The following is a 16,898-nucleotide window of genomic DNA, read 5'->3' on the forward strand; positions in this document are numbered from 1 at the left end:
CAAATAAAACTATGAAGGACCTCGGTGTTACCTTGGATACTGATCTCTCTTTTGATGAACATATCAAGGGCAGCTTTTTTCCATCTTCATAACATTGCAAAAATCTATGTAACTTTTTTTCTAAAAATGATACAGAAAAACAAATCTTTGCTTCTGTCACTTACAGATTAGACTACTGCCATGCTCTACTCATACTCATACCTGTATAAAGAACTAAATAAACTTCAGTTAGTGTTAAAAACGGCTGCTAGAAACTTGACTTGAACCCCAAAATTGTATCATATTACTCCAGTGCTAGCCTCTCTACACTGGCTTCCAGTTAAGGCTAGGGCTGATTTCAAGGTTTTACTGCTAACCTACAAAGCATTACATGGACTTGCTCCTACCTGCATCTCTGATTTGGTCCTGCCGTACATACCTACACGTACGTTATGGTCACAAGCAGTGGCAACCCGTCATTCCATTCGGGGCAGAGCCCTACCTGTTTTGAGCCCTACATTTCTAGCAAATAATTAACATTATTTGCTGGGGGGGGGGGGGCTGCCTGTTTTGCATGCTATTTTGGCATTAATAGATGTCACATATCAGTTCGCAAACAATGTAGAAAATATATTTTTAATTTAGTTAATAAAGCCTCATACAAACATGCTCCCTTTTTTGTTTTCTTGAGTAAGGCAGCTCCACGCTCAGGGATTTCTGTGGTGGTGGGGCAAGCCAGCAGAATTTTTAAAACATTTTACCAGGAAAGTTGACTGAGAACACGTTCTCATTTACAGCAACGACCTTGGGAATAGTTACAGGGGAGAGGAGGGGGACGAATGAGCCAATTCTAAGCTGAGAATTAGGCTCGATTAGGTGACCATGATGGCATGAAGGACAGCTTGGGAATTTAGCCAGGACACCAGGGTTAACACCCCTACTCTTACGATAAGTGCCATGGGATCTTTAATGACCAGAGAGAGTCAGGACACCCGTTTAACGTCCCATTTGAAAGACGGCACCCTACACAGGGCAGTGTCCCCAATCACTTCCCTGGGGCATTGAGATATTTTTTAGACCAGAGGAAAGAGTGCCTCCTTCTGGCCCTCCAACACCACTTCCAGCAGCATCTGGTCTCCCATCCAGGGACCAACCAGGACCAACCCTGCTTAGCTTCAGAAGCAAGCCAGCATTGGGATGCAGGGTGATATGCTGCTGGCTAGCAAAAATACAGAGCTTTGTGCCGTGATTGGCTCAGTGTTTTGTCACTCATGGGGACACTTCGTCACCACCAAGTCTAAGGGTAGAGCTTGGAAATTCAAGCCCCTTTGGTGCTGCCATAGAGTGACATTAGAAGTGCCCATCCAAGAAGGCTCAAGGTCATTGGCCACAGATAAAATTATGTAAAATCACGTGATATCTACAGTAGCTTTGACAACATCATACTTTCAAAATCTTAGCTAGTGGTCATCATCATAAATCAAGTCGAACAATCTACTGGCAAATCCGTTTTAATGCTTGTCATATGAAGAGAAATTATAGATAAAACGTATCGGTGCTCATCGGCCATTGAATATTACATAAGTTGCAAACTCAACAATAAGTGGTTTGGAAGGAATCCGTGGCTGCAAGCATTGTAAAGCAATCATTAGACCTCTATTCAGTGGAGTGGCTGAGTGGTCCCAAGTCTTAGATTAAGGGTCTCTTTTCCTAGTTTAAAATGATAAACATTCAACATTGGCCATGCTGTCAATGAAGCATGATTTGTGCCGCGCTCAAAACAACTGTTTTGTGAGTTCGAGACAACTGGGAAAATAAGCTTTGAACGTTCATCCAACTTGGAATTGTAAATCCGGAACTCTGGCTTCTTTCTAAGGCTATGACCTGAAGCCACCTTCCTGTTCAAGTGAGCACAGCACAACAAGTTGAGTCCAAAAATGTCTTGTATGCTGCTGTTTAAATTCTGTAATATGCCTGGGAGATATGTATACTGTAGCTAAGAAAGTAATACTAAGTGTATGTTGTGTAGTAAGCTGTTAGTAGCCCATGTGCCTCACTCTAATAATTTGGTCTATTTTCACCTCTTAATTTCGCCTACACTTCTGACTTGGTGGTGCACATGTAGCCAATAACCTGTTTTTGAGAAATGTAATCATCAAATATGCCCCTTTTATTTGTCATACGGTTCTGACTTGGTGTACAGGGAGAACACTGTAAGAACAGCCCATGTTCTGAATTATGTTGCTGTACATTTCAAAAGTGCTGAACAAATAGTTATATTGACTATGTCCGTCCTAGCTCGCTCATTAATGTCTTAATCGAAATTAGGGATTGCCTCTTATCCGCTTGTTGCTCCCTTAAGCCATAGTTTGTACGTCTCAATTGTCAGTAGAAACCACATTTGGCAAATCAAGTAAGCCATAACAGCAATGTTTTTTTGAAAGGCAATAAATGAGGCTTAATTAACTGTTTTTCTGCCAGACAAGGTTCCGCTGATAGCCAGGTGTAGCAGTGGTAAGGTGTTGGGACTGCTGTTGGGGACAGCTTTATGTAGGATCTAACAGTTTGTGGGCACCGTTTGTCACCTTTATTGTGCAATTCATGTATTGTTTAGTGTTGTGTTGTGTAGTGGCATTGCTGGCATGCATCCCCCATTTTTGTTGTTGTTGCCACACCAAGATTTAAATGCTAAAATTGCCAATGGTCAGAAGATGCAAGCCTCCTTATTATCCCTAGAATTTCCAAGAAAACAGTTTCGAAAATCCAGTTTCACACTCGAAAATCCTAGGCTTACAGATAGGATCTTCATTTGATCCCCCTGTTACACTTTTTACGAGAACTTTCATGCACAACAGGAAATGTAAAACTTGTAGTGTATTTGAGGTTTAAAAAAGCTTCTGATGTTTGTCATTTTTAGACTCGATTTTACCGTAAATTTTTTAAAATCAACCCTACAAAAATGCCCATTTAATTATACTCCACATAATAATTCACATTCCCTGTTGCTGCAGGATTATCTTCCTTCTTTAGCAACCTGGCTCAAATTAAGATTCTACATCTCTATGGAAACTGAAACATTGTTTCCATTGTGGGAGGCAACATGTCTGCCTAGGGAGACTAAGCACTTGGTTCCAGAATAAACTGCTTTACTACAAGAAACCTTTTCTTTTCAAGAAACCTATAGTTTTTCGGGCTATAGTTGATCCAATTTGAAACAAAGCAAAGTACAGAATAATGATATGTGATTTTTGTTTATTCAGCTGATACATTTATTTGAATGAGCTGCTGCATTATACACAGGTATAAAAATGTCCAGCATATCATTTCAAGACCGTAATAAAAAAATCTCAAATTATGAGGATTTGTACAAAACAAGAGCTAAAAAGCACCAATGATCAGTCTCAGCCAGCTAAGGCAATCATGTTCAATGTTGATGTTAGGCTAGTAATTGCATGTGTTTAGGGTTGGATGAACCCCTCCCTATACATTGTTTGCAAAAACACCAACAGCCGTAGGAGCCTAAGGAATGTCATTACCTATCAGTGATCCAAGTGTGTACAGTGAAAAATACAATATTTTGCTGATAAAAATAAGCCCTACAGTATACTAGAAAGGACACTGTTCTTGTACTCCACATAGTGATGTCCACCCTTCTATGAAACATTTCTATCTGCAACACTTGGAATGTTCTTCCTGGAGTTTGGTATGGGATGTGGCTACTGATTGGAAGTTGAGTACTTATAAGACAGAACATTATACATATTCCTTAATGCAAGCTACTGCATGCAAAGATACTGTATGTTCCCTGAGACCTTCCTGAATTCCATGTTCGTTGGTTGGCCATTACACATACACTACATGACCAACAGTATATCGACACCTGCTCGTCGAACATCTCATTCCAAAATCATGGGCATTAATGGTCCCCCTTTGCTGCTAAAACAGCCTTTACACTAGATCGTGGAACATTGCTGCGGGGACTTGCTTCCATTCAGTCACAAGAACATTAGTGAGGTTGGGTACTGATGTGAGCGATTAGGTCTGGCTCACAGTTGGCGTTCTAATTCATCCCAAATGTGTTCGATGGGGTTGAGGTCAGGGCTATGTGCAGGGCCGTCAAGTTTTTCCACACCAATCTCGACAAACCATTTCTGTATGGACCTCGCATTGCGCACGGGGGCATTGTCATGCTGAAACAGAAAAGTGCCTCCCCAAAACTGTTGCCACAAAGTTGGAAGCACAGAATCGTCTAGAATGTCATCGTATGCTGTTGCGTTAAGCTTTCCCCCGCACTGGAACTAAGGGGCCTAGCCCAAACCATGAAAATCAGCCCCAGGCCATTATTTGTCCTTCACCAAACTTTACAGTTAGCAATATGCTTTGGGGCAGGTAGCGTTTTCCTGGCATCTGCCAAACCCATATTCATCCGTCGGACTTCCAGATGGTGAAGCGTGATTCATCACTCCAGAGAATGCATTTCCACTGCTCAAGACTCCAATGGCGGCGAGCTTTACACCACTCCAGCCGACGCTTGGCATTGCGCATGGTGATCTTAGGCTTGTGTGAGGCAGCTCGGCCATGGAAACCCATTTCATGAAACACCCAAAGAAAAGTTATTGTGCTTGTTGCTTCCAGAGGCAGTTTGGAACTTGGTAGCGAGTGTTGAAACTGACAACAGACAATTTTTACACACTACGCGCATCAGCACTCGGCGGTCCCGTTTTGTGAGCTTGTGTGGCCTACCACTTTGCGGCTGAGCCGTTGTTGCTCCTAGACGTTTCCACTTCACAATAACAGCAGGGGTGTCCACATACTTTGTATATATAGTGTACATATGTAGGATCTTCATTTGAACCAGTCGCTACAGGAGGAAAATAATCCTGCAGCAACATGTAATGTGAATTGTTATGTGGATTATAATTAATGGACATTAATAGACTATAGGTTTGCAAATTCTCAGCAACAAAAGAGTGTTCAAATTAAGATCCTACATATGTAGAGACAGACAACTACAATGCTGAATTGCTTTATGATCAAAAATATGATGGAAAGAAATTAAATGCACTGCTCTCAATGGCCCATATTCACAGTCTCAGAGTAGGAGTGCTGATCCAGGATCAGGTCCCCCGGTCCATATAATTATGATTAAAAGGCTAAACTGATCTGAGATCAGCACTCCTACTCTGAAACACTTTGTGAACACAGGCCAATAATGAACACCCACCTCTTGAGCAATCCTGGCATTGCTGAGCAGCTGCAGGGACAGGGTATGCTGCTTCTTCACTTAGGCTAATTGATTGAATGAAATGATGATTTGGAAAGCAATTGCCCAGTGCTAAAGTGCTTGGGCGGGAGAGCCAGCAGTCCAACATAATGCCTCTTTATTAGAACACCTGAAATAGATCTATAGCCCTTCAATTGAGTTATGTTTTGAATGCACGTAGTATATATCACGTAGTGTGCACAGCAGCTTCAGTGCCATGTTGAATATCAAGACTGCACCTGAGAATGTACCACAAGAATGAGCTGAAACGAGCACTGATAATATGCGGTACATGGTTTTTTACAAATAAAAAATAGGCCAGTAACTGTACAAATGTCAAGGATGGCTGAAATCATTATTCTTTTTTGCCTCCGTCACTGCCAACAGGGAGGGAATCAGTTAATTGCAAGAGATCAGGGTTTTAGAGCAGGTTGGTCATTATCTAATCTAAAGAAACAAGTTAAACAACTCAAAAGCGAGTTCCTTGGCGCCTGAAGTACAAGCAGTGGTTTGTCAGTGAGCACCTTTGGGAAGGTCAGTGATGATCTATAGGACAACGTTAGCTGTGTCCAAATGGAACACATTGGTGAGAGGTTGAATCCACTGCATCGGACACAAAACAGACCATTAGGGCATAGGACTGTTCATATACAAAATAGGTCGTTGGCTATTATGGAAAGCTTTACAGCATAATAAACTGTTGCTGTGAAAACAAATGGAAAAAGATACAAAAAATAACAATTTTATATAGAAATCAAAACAACATTATATAAATTATTCATTACATGATAAACGTCTCTGTAAACGAAAACACAATTGTCCGAAAGAACTTTGGAAATTGATGCACGCTCAAAGAGTAATTTATGTGGAGCCAGTCAATTAGAGAATTGATTGATCTCCACCAAAAATATCAAATGGAAAGAGGAGTGATGCCCTCACAAAATGCCAGAGCGATTGATTCCCTTTGTCTTCTTGTTCTCCAGCTGTCTTGGGGTCCTGAACACAGTCTCTTATCCTCCCTCGGTGAGTCCAAGGGGGTGGGAAATGAGCCTATGGGCCCCATGTCTCCCTCTCTAGCTGAAACACACGGGCCCGATGTTGAAGCCAAACTCGTGCGTGACATTTCCGCCCCCGAACACAGCCACATCTCTCACAGGAAGCAGGTTGAGGTCCTCAAATTCAAACACAAACTCCCGCGGCTCCAGCGAGTCCACCTCATCTCCCGGCTGCCACAGCACAAACACAGAAAAACAATTACGCAGTTGGCCAATAATAAACATCAGCGATCATGAAAAAATCTTTTTTTAAATCCTATTTCTCATACTTTATATTTTGTGACATCCCATTGTCACTCTTATCAAGGAGTGCATACAGTGCCTTGCGAAAGTATTCGGCCCCCTTGAACTTTGCGACCCTTTGCCACATTTCAGGCTTCAAACATAAAGATATAAAACTGTATTTTTTTGTGAAGAATCAACAACAAGTGGGACACAATCATGAAGTGGAACGACATTTATTGGATATTTAAAACTTTTTTAACAAATCAAAAACGGAAAAATTGGCCGTGCAAAATTATTCAGCCCCCTTAAGTTAATACTTTGTAGCGCCACCTTTTGCTGCGATTACAGCTGTAAGTCGCTTGGGGTATGTCTCTATCAGTTTTGCACATGGAGAGACTGAATTTTTTTCCCATTCCTCCTTGCAAAACAGCTCGAGCTCAGTGAGGTTGGATGGAGAGCATTTGTGAACAGCAGTTTTCAGTTCTTTCCACAGATTCTCGATTGGATTCAGGTCTGGACTTTGACTTGGCCATTCTAACACCTGGATATGTTTATTTTTGAACCATTCCATTGTAGATTTTGCTTTATGTTTTGATTCATTGTCTTGTTGGAAGACAAATCTCCGTCCCAGTCTCAGGTCTTTTGCAGACTCCATCAGGTTTTCTTCCAGAATGGTCCTGTATTTGGCTCCATCCAGCTTCCCATCAATTTTAACCATCTTCCCTGTCCCTGCTGAAGAAAAGCAGGCCCAAACCATGATGCTGCCACCACCATGTTTGACAGTGGGGATGGTGTGTTCAGGGTGATGAGCTGTGTTGCTTTTACGCCAAACATAACGTTTTGCATTGTTGCCAAAAAGTTCAATTTTGGTTTCATCTGACCAGAGCACCTTCTTCCACATGTTTGGTGTGTCTCCCAGGTGGCTTGTGGCAAACTTTAAACAACACTTTTTATGGATATCTTTAAGAAATGGCTTTCTTCTTGCCACTCTTCCATAAAGGCCAGATTTGTGCAATATACGACTGATTGTTGTCCTATGGACAGAGTCTCCCACCTCAGCTGTAGATCTCTGCAGTTCATCCAGAGTGATCATGGGCCTCTTGGCTGCATCTCTGATCAGTCTTCTCCTTGTATGAGCTGAAAGTTTAGAGGGACGGCCAGGTCTTGGTAGATTTGCAGTGGTCTGATACTCCTTCCATTTCAATATTATCGCTTGCACAGTGCTCCTTGTGATGTTTAAAGCTTGGGAAATCTTTTTGTATCCAAATCCGGCTTTAAACTTCTTCACAACAGTATCTCGGACATGCCTGGTGTGTTCCTTGTTCTTCATGATGCTCTCTGTGCTTTTAACGGACCTCTGAGACTATCACAGTGCAGGTGCATTTATACGGAGACTTGATTACACACAGGTGGATTGTATTTATCATCATTAGTCTTTTAGGTCAACATTGGATCATTCAGAGTTCCTCACTGAACTGAAGGGGCTGAATAATTTTGCACGCCCAATTTTTTAGTTTTTGATTTGTTAAAAAAGTTTGAAATATCCAATAAATGTCGTTCCACTTCATGATTGTGTCCCACTTGTTGTTGATTCTTCACAAAAAAATACAGTTTTATATCTTTATGTTTGAAGCCTGAAATGTGGCAAAAGGTTGCAAAGTTCAAGGGGGCCGAATACTTTCACAAGGCACTGTAACTCTAACGTATTTGTAAGTGAAATACTTAGTCAAATGACACAAAAACAAAACTTACAATGCAGTCGTTAACAGCTCCTAAGTAACTCTGTCTCCTTGTGTCTGTCAGGAACTTGACCTCTCTGTCTGTGTGGCCCAGTCTGTGTCCCGGGTGGCAGGTGTAGGTGATCTTCTGCAAGGCTCTCCAACTCTGCAACCTCAGGAAACGCATCTGGACCACATTGGCCCCTGGATAATAGAACTGCCAGTGGCGGCAGAAAGGGAGACATTATCCTTTAGAACTTTGCTATGAGAGACTGTGAGACATCAGTACACAATTGATGCAGTTACAATTAAATTAGCTTTCTGTTACTATAAATTGAATAGTTGACACTAGAGAAAGAGAGTATATTTCAGAGGAGAAGTAGAGAGAACTGACAACCTGAAATCCTTGTTCCTGTTTGCTGAGCCATTGGAACGAGCTGTCTGTCTCTGAATCCATAAGCCAGGCCTTCGTGGGCATCTTTAGGTATAAAACAATATGATGTATTATGAGTATGGTATTATGTATGAATATGATTATGTATTATGAGTATGGTATTAAATATGAATATGATTATGTATTATGAGTATGGTATTATGTATGAATATGATTATGTATTATGAGTATCGTATTATGTATGAATATGATTATGTATTATGAGTATGTTATTAAAATATGATTATGTATTATGAGTATGGTATTAAGTATAAATAGGATTATGTATTATGAGTATGGTATTAAGTATAAATAGGATTATGTATTATGCGCATGGTATTAAGTATACATATGATTATGTATTATGAGCATGGTATTGAGTATAAATAGGATTATGAATTATGAGCATGGTATTAAAATATGATTATGTATTATGAGTATGGTATTAAGTATAAATATGATTATGTATTATGAGCATGGTATTGAGTATAAATAGGATTATGAGTTATGAGCATGGTATTGAGTATAAATAGGATTATGAATTATGAGCATGGTATTAAGTATAAATATGATTGTGGATATTAGCTTGCAGGATCTGCTCAATTGTCAGATACACACTGGTCGATGGCATGAATTCTAAAGTGTTTACACTGATACCTGGAGGCATATTTAAAAATGTGTCTGTTGACAGTCTCTGTTCTTGATATTAGCATTTAGCTCAAAGGCAAAAAAAAATAAAAAAATAAATTGGATTCCCGTTAAAAATGGATTTATTCTCTGCTTGTCCAGACAGCATCTCATTATTCTGTAGCCATTTGTTGCAGGATTATTCCCACTGTTGGTTTGATAGAGAGGTGTGAGGGTGAGAGGTGAGATGTGTGGGGTACTGATGATGTTATTGTCTACCTGGGCGTCTCTGGGGTGAAGGCAGGTGTGTGCGGCTGTACCAGAGAATTTGCAGTAGGCCAGGAGAGCATCAGCAGGGCTGCCCTGGTTAGGATCAATGTAATACATCCCTGTACAGACAAACAGCAACCATCATCTCAGTGTATCCTCATCCTGACCTGTAACATTCATGTATATTCACTAGTCGTCATACGCTATGATGTGCAACAACACTCCTAAAGAGCTATGAGATCTTCCTCTGAGAACTAGCCATACAATGGATAACATTGTCTTTCTCTACCGTGCTTCTAATTTGCTTTGACAACTTGGGAGCCATGGGATTAGGATGCTGTGGCCATTAATGAGTATTTTCAAACAGCACAAAGGGCTTTGGCTCATAGACAGCACAAAGGGCTTTGGCTCCCAGATAGATACAGTTGAAGTCGGAAGTTTACATACACCTTGGCCAAATACATTTAAACTCAGTATTTCACAATTCCTGACATTTAATCCTAGTACAAATTCCCTGTTTTAGGTCAGTTAGGATCACCACTTTATTTTAAGAATGTGAAATGTTAGAATAATAGTAGAGAGAATGATTTATTTCGGCTATTATTTCTTTCATCACATTCCCAGTGGGTCAGAAGTTTACATACACTCAATTAGTATTTGGTAGCATTGCCTTTAAATTGTTTAACTTGGGTCAAACGTTTTGGGTAGCCTTCTACAAGCTTCCCACAATACGTTAAGTGAATTTTGGCGCATTCCTCCTGACAGAGCTGGTGTAAATGAGTCAGGTTTGCAGGTGTCCTTGCACACACATGCTTTTTCAGGTCTGCCCACAAATGTTCTATAGGATTGAGGTCAGGGCTTTGTGATGACCACTCCAATACCTTGACTTTGTTGTCCTTCAGCCATTTTGCCACAACTTTGGAAGTATGCTTGGGGTCATTGTCCATTTGGAAGACCCATTTGCGACCAAGCTTTAACTTCCTGACTGATGTCTTGAGCTGTTGCTTCAATATGTCCACATCATTTTCATTCGTCATGATGCTATCTATTTTGTGAAGTGCACCAGTCGCTCCTGCAGCAAAGCACCCCCACAACATGATGCTGCCACCCCCGTGCTTCACGGTTGGGATGGTGTTATTTGGTTTTCAAGCCTCCCCCTTTTTCCTCCAAATATAACGATGGTCATTATGGCCAAACAGTTCTATTTTTGTTTCATCAGACCAGACGACATTTCTCCAAAATGTACGATCTTTGTCCCCATGTGCAGTTGCAAACCATAGTCTGGCTTTATTATGGCGGTTTTGGAGCAGTGGCTTCTTCCTTGCTGAGCGGCCTTTCAGGTTATGTCGATATAGGACTCGTTTTACTGTGGATATAGATACTTTTGTACCTGTTTCCTCCAGCATCTTCACAAGGTCCTTTGCTGTTATTCTGGGATTTGATTTTGCACTTTTCACACCAAAGTACGTTCATCTCTAGGAGACAGAACGCGTCTCCTTCCTGAGCAGTATGATGGCTGCGTGGTCCCATGGTGTTTATACTTACAATTGTATACAATTGCATACAATTGTTTGTACAGATGAACATGGTACCTTCAGGCATTTGGAAATTGCTCCCAAGGATGAACCAGACTTGTGGATGTCTACAATTTTTTTTCTGAGGTCTTGGCTGATTTGTTTAGATTTTCCCATGATGTCAAACAAAGAGGCACTGAGTTTGAAGGTAGGTCTTGAAATACATCCACAGGTACACCTCCAATTGATTAAAATTATGTCAATTAGCCTATCAGAAGCTTCTAAAGCCATGACATCATTTTCTGGATTTTTCCAAGCTGTTTAAAGGCACAGTCAACTTAGTGTATGTAAACTTCTGACCCACTGGAATTGGGAAATATTGAAATATTCTGTCTGTAAACAATTGTTGGAAAAATTACTTGTGTCATGCACAAAGTTGATGTCCTAACCAACATACCAAAACTATAGTTTGTTAACAAGACATTTGTGGAGTGGTTGAAAAACAATTTTTAATGACTCCAACCTAAGTGTGTGTAAACTTCTGACTTCAACTGTATAATACAGGTATAGATAGGGTTTCTGACCACTGGTGTAATCGGGGTGGCAGAGCCACAGCTCCAGGCAGGTGGTGGCAGGGTGCTCCTTGCTGCCGTCAGGGGGGTCCATCAGCAGCCTCAGGTCCTGGTGTAGAGAGTCCAGCAGGGTCTGGAGCAGGGGGTAGTTGGGCTTGTCTGACAGATACATCAGGTCCTACAATGGTGATGAGAATGATATGATCATTATGGAGTTATTCCTTCCACCACTTCATCTAATGGCTTTTGGGACACAGTCCTACTTGCCGAAGATTAATGACTTGCCTTGAGTTGAGTGAGGGTCAGATTCACTGAAGGACCTGGAAGTCCTGGGAGTCCAGGTGCCCCCTGAAACAAATGCAACAAAAAAAAAGAGTGGGACTAGGGTTGTCAAATTCCAGTAACTTTCTCAAAATACCCAGGTTTTCCAGAAATCCCAGTTGGAATATTCCTCAAATCGTGTGGGAATAAGCAGGAAATCCGGGAATTCTCCAACAAGTATTTCTAGAAAATCTGGGAATTTTGGGAACATAGTCAGAATTGTGTAACCCTAAGTGGGAGGTTACTGTGTGATGGATGCAATCTTTTTTGTTGTGGTCTCTGTGGTCAATCTTCAGCATTTGACAAAATGTACTATTGACCATTACGTATGAAATCAGTGCCACTTACCGGCAGGCCCCTCTTACCAGGTTGCCCAGGATATCCCTCAAATCCTTTCAAACCCTATGGACATACAGGCCATATAGTGAGACGAGATTGGATTTCTACCATTCCATACTTATTACTACGCCATATTCAAATGTAGTTAGATAAGGAAATGCACACTATAGTACTATCCCACTACTTTCCCCTCTGTGTTTTCCATTGTGATGACATATGTGCTTGTGAATGTTTGCTTTCACGGTGAGAAAAAGCTAACACGCAGCTCTACGTGGGGTTTGGCTTTGAAATGTTGAGAAAACAAGAAACTCATTTGTTATATCATACCTTTTCTCCAAACAAACCCTACAGATCGAGAGAAGAAAAAGGAGATGAGTTTGACTCGCAGGTCGGAAGTACACCGCTCTGCACTAACAGCTGTTGCAACCTTGCAATGCCTTGACTCACTGCATTATGATCGTATTAGCTCCAGCTTCACTGCTTTTAAGAGCCGAGGCAATGGCGAGTTGAACAGAGTAATAATCTACAGCTAAATTCGGAGAGAACGGCAGAATGGCAGGACAGTCTGGTGAAAGTAAAGAAATGGGCTTATATAAGAGTCTGCAATTTAAAAGGAATATTCTAGACATGATCATAATCATCATAATAACTTATTTTTAGGCATTCACCGAGTCTTGGTCTTGATGGTTAATGGACATGGGGGTTGTTAAGATATGTGGCTGAATGATGGACTTAGTGGTCTAGCCCTCGTTTGTCCTTGCAAAAGAACTATGATTTTACATTCCCTGTGCCCCAAATGGAACACATATTCCATATATAGTGCAATACTTTCGACCAGAGCCCTATGGACACTGGTCAAAAGTAGTGCACTACTTAAGTAATAGGGAGCCATTTGAGAGGATTGAAAGGGCTTGGGAAGGTATTTCTGAGATGATCCAGGAAGGGTTACTTACAGGTAGTCCTGGCATCCCAGGTGTTCCTCTTGGCCCAGAAGGTCCGATATTCCCCTGGTTGGAAATAGTAGATCATGAAACGTTGATTAAAAAGTTATCATTGAATCTTTTCAGAAAGAAAAAGAAAGCAAAAACAACTCTGCTAGATCACTATTGGTTCAATGAGCCTCATGGCTTTTGGTAATTGTCACTAATGGCTATGGTGCTATCGTAGAGAGTTCTTGCTATAGATGGTTTGAAAGGAAGAGTGTGTTGAGATAATGTTGTATCACCTGATCTCCCTTTGGGCCTGTCTGTCCTGGCACCCCAACAGGACCCTGACTACCCTGTAAAACATACAGTTAGTCAGTCTGTTTGCCACAGCCCATCTTCTACTTACAGCATGGCATTATAGGCAACGTCATACTTCTGGAATGTTGACAAACCTGTCTGTATGTCGTTTCTCTATGAAGTTAAAACTGACACCAAGGCTTGTTTGTCGTGTCTCAGAGTAGGAGTGTTGACCTAGGATAAGCTTTGCATTCCAGATTGAAGTCGATGGTGTTAGGGTTAGTTTCTTACGTCCTTCTTTGTCAATCATTGTTTCATTGGTGAAATTAGCATTAGTACAATATCTTCAATAAAATCATTCAAAAACCTTTATTAATGCAATTGCAGACAGAGGTTGACAAACAGGAACATAGCACGCATGTTCCTGAGTAAGTTCTGCCTCCAACAAAAGGTCTCCAGTTGTTTCATGAAACCCTAAGTCGCGCCCTGGTGATGTCACTGCCTACGTCATCATCCTCTACTCCTGGGACCAGAACCATGCCCACAAAGCTGTATAAACAGGGCCTTTATTGTTAGCCAAACACTTGGCAGTAAATGTCCCCTCCCCTCAAAGTTGATTTGTTGTGGAATGTTTACCAAGTCTTAACTCCTTCACTCCCCGGCAGAGGTCTGTCTAAGTCACACATTTATAAGATGGGCCTCTTTATAATGAGGCGGAAAGAGAGAGAAAACTCAAATACAACTGTAGAACAATACTAAACTTCTACAATGAATATATATACTGTTAATCCATAGTCTAAAACCCTATAAATGTAAGGAGGGAGGGGTCTTATAACCCCTCCCCTTCTGTTAATAAAACATAAGCATAATCAATTATTCTGATACATCAAACATTTGTACAGCCCCAAATCATGACTGCTAGGTGAACCCTGACAATGGACAGGCGGGGGACCTGATCCTCGATCAGCACTCCTAGTCTGAGACGTTTTATACCAGACGTTTTTCAATCAAAAAGTACCTTTAGGCCATCACCCCCAGGCGGACCGAGCGGCCCTATGTCCCCTTTCTCTCCCTGTAGGGGGGAACATATATGGTAAATAAGGCTTCCCAATGCACCTCTCTCTGATTCACTAGTATCAATAATTCAATTATATTCCTACCTTGCTCCCTTTGTCACCCTGATGCCCTCCGTCTCCTCGCGAGCCTGGGATTCCCTGAGAGAGAAAGGACGTCAGCTGTGTATCAATCATCAGCCGACCTAAAGCATTATCATGTAACAACGCTTTACTCTTATGAAACAATACTGCTCACAGTGAAGTGCATCGGAGGCTATCTCTGCCTGGGATTGAATGATGAAATGAAACAGTATCAATCTGTTGGACTTACTATAGACCCTGCCCATCCTGGAGGACCAATCAATCCCACATTTCCCCTTTTCCCCTGTAGGAATGACAGGACACAACGTTCGTGCACACCATGATATGTATGATATACAGTATGGTTAAGAGATCGGAGTGTGGGTGTGTGTGTGTGTGCATGTGCGTGTGTGACCCTTCACATCACCCGACCTCTGACCTTTGGTCCCCTCTCTCCTCTTGTGCCCCTGATTCCAGCCTTGCCTCTTTTGCCCTGTGAATGTTTACAATGTTGGTGAACGAGGCAAGGGTAAAACACACGGACACATCTCGGTCGTGTCCTAAATGACACCCTATTCCCTTTGTAGTGAGCTACTTTTGAGTGCATCCCTCATCTTTCATTCATGAACCTGGATCATCTATTTTCCTTGAATACAACCCCTTTTATTCACACTGTGAAATTGAATGGATTGAAGGAGGGAGCCCTCACCCTCCTTCCGATGTGACCTGTCTTTCCAGGTGATCCATCTCTGCCGTCATCTCCCTGTTGAGCAAACACAGCATCAACAAACAGGAGGATATAATCTAGCCTCTGTGTGCACTAGTGCCCCAGAGAGGTGAGCTGAATGCAGGCCAGTGCCAGACTTGAGATTGGGTTTCACAGTACAAAGAGGAGAAGGAATGAAAAAAGGATAATAGAGAGATGGAGCATCTTGATCTCACCTTCTCTCCTTTCAGTCCCTGTTGTCCCTCAGGTCCTTGGCTTCCCCTGACACCCTGCAACATTCAACACAATAGAATGACTTTAAGAAACATCCACGACGTCAGAGAAAGCTTATCAGGTTAAAGAAATATAGGCGACCTTCTGGTAGTGCTGTTAGTTTTACATACTGAAGATGACCATTTGACACTGCTTGAGGTCATCATTATCGGCTAGACAACAAACCCAGAGGGAAACCCGCTGCTATAGGAGCCTAATGCAGTTACATCATCCATGGCATCCCTGTGTCTGTGTACTCACCAGCACCCCAAGGGGACCTTCTGGCCCCTGGGATCCCACCTCACCCTGTGGCCCCTGTTGTGGGAGAGGAGACAATAACAAACAGGGAAGAATGAAGCCGAAGCAAATAGTATGTCTTTGAGGAAAGATTTTTCTAGCCTGAGTGCCTGACATGTTTGACTTGACAATGAGCAACAGAGTTGGCAAGTGCACAAACAGATCTGGGACCAGACTAAGATGTCGCTGCTCTTTACCTCTAAACCAGGAAGTGCTGGTGGCCCTCTGATGCCCGGCAGACCGTCGAGCCCCTACAGAGACCAATACAAAATCAAATACCTTGAAGACTTATCTATTTCTGATTAATTTCATGGTAGAGTATATTATGAAAATTACATTTATAATAAAACCAGACATTGAATTGGGGTTAAATGGGGCACTGTCTATTTCACCTGTACTGATGTGTTGCTTTAGGGGCCAAAAGGCAAAACTGGCAGCAACAATGAATGTGCTCACCTGTTCTCCTGGCTCGCTTGATCCCCCTGGCTCCCCTTTTTCTCCGTCTGGCCCTGGCTCACCTTTATGGCCCAAGTCTCCCTCAGGCCCAACCTTCCCAACTGGACCCTGCAATATACACCACACCAGCACATGGATAATGCTATTCGTAGGGTGAATCACTGGGAATATGGCTGACTTGACTAGACGGTGGTCTAAAAGACACAGACCTGTGCTCCTGGCTTTCCCGGGTCACCTCTGACCCCTGAGACTCCAGCCACCCCCTGAGAATACAATAACAAGAAAACATGCATTTATACCAAAAGGACAAATGCCATTCACCCTGCATACAATATCAGTACTGTAGTAATTAGGTTTTGAAGCGACTGTTACCGGAGGCCCTGTTCTGCCAGGTTGTCCGATGGTTCCGCCAGACCCAGACTGGCCCTAGAGAAAGACAGAGACCGAGAAAGCAAATGGGAATTACAGTTCTGCTCTGAAGTAATTGCTTG

At 42.0% G+C, this 16,898-nt stretch overlaps 1 protein-coding gene across 3 annotated transcripts in view; it reads right to left on the reverse strand.

The window, feature by feature from the left end:
* Positions 1-3,217: 3,217 nt before the first annotated feature.
* Positions 3,218-16,898, reverse strand: part of si:ch211-196i2.1 (uncharacterized) — a 135,845-nt gene continuing 122,164 nt past the window's right edge. For all 3 annotated transcript variants that reach the window (XM_021590765.3, XM_036967538.2, XM_090227037.1), the window contains 21 exons: positions 16,780-16,833; positions 16,617-16,670; positions 16,408-16,515; positions 16,149-16,202; positions 15,916-15,969; positions 15,618-15,671; positions 15,385-15,438; positions 15,115-15,168; positions 14,926-14,979; positions 14,700-14,753; positions 14,558-14,611; positions 13,542-13,595; positions 13,270-13,323; positions 12,644-12,661; positions 12,326-12,379; positions 11,942-12,004; positions 11,669-11,834; positions 9,580-9,689; positions 8,638-8,718; positions 8,275-8,457; positions 3,218-6,468 (listed from right to left, as the gene is read on the reverse strand). In XM_021590765.3, the coding sequence (XP_021446440.3) occupies positions 6,316-6,468; positions 8,275-8,457; positions 8,638-8,718; positions 9,580-9,689; positions 11,669-11,834; positions 11,942-12,004; positions 12,326-12,379; positions 12,644-12,661; positions 13,270-13,323; positions 13,542-13,595; positions 14,558-14,611; positions 14,700-14,753; positions 14,926-14,979; positions 15,115-15,168; positions 15,385-15,438; positions 15,618-15,671; positions 15,916-15,969; positions 16,149-16,202; positions 16,408-16,515; positions 16,617-16,670; positions 16,780-16,833 (1,584 nt within the window). In that variant the 3' untranslated portion in view covers positions 3,218-6,315. The remainder of the gene's footprint in view (positions 6,469-8,274; positions 8,458-8,637; positions 8,719-9,579; positions 9,690-11,668; positions 11,835-11,941; positions 12,005-12,325; positions 12,380-12,643; positions 12,662-13,269; positions 13,324-13,541; positions 13,596-14,557; positions 14,612-14,699; positions 14,754-14,925; positions 14,980-15,114; positions 15,169-15,384; positions 15,439-15,617; positions 15,672-15,915; positions 15,970-16,148; positions 16,203-16,407; positions 16,516-16,616; positions 16,671-16,779; positions 16,834-16,898) is intronic.

Source organism: Oncorhynchus mykiss, chromosome 29, assembly GCF_057628025.1.
Source record: "Oncorhynchus mykiss isolate SJ-2025 chromosome 29, ASM5762802v1, whole genome shotgun sequence".
Classification (NCBI taxonomy): domain Eukaryota; kingdom Metazoa; phylum Chordata; class Actinopteri; order Salmoniformes; family Salmonidae; genus Oncorhynchus; species Oncorhynchus mykiss.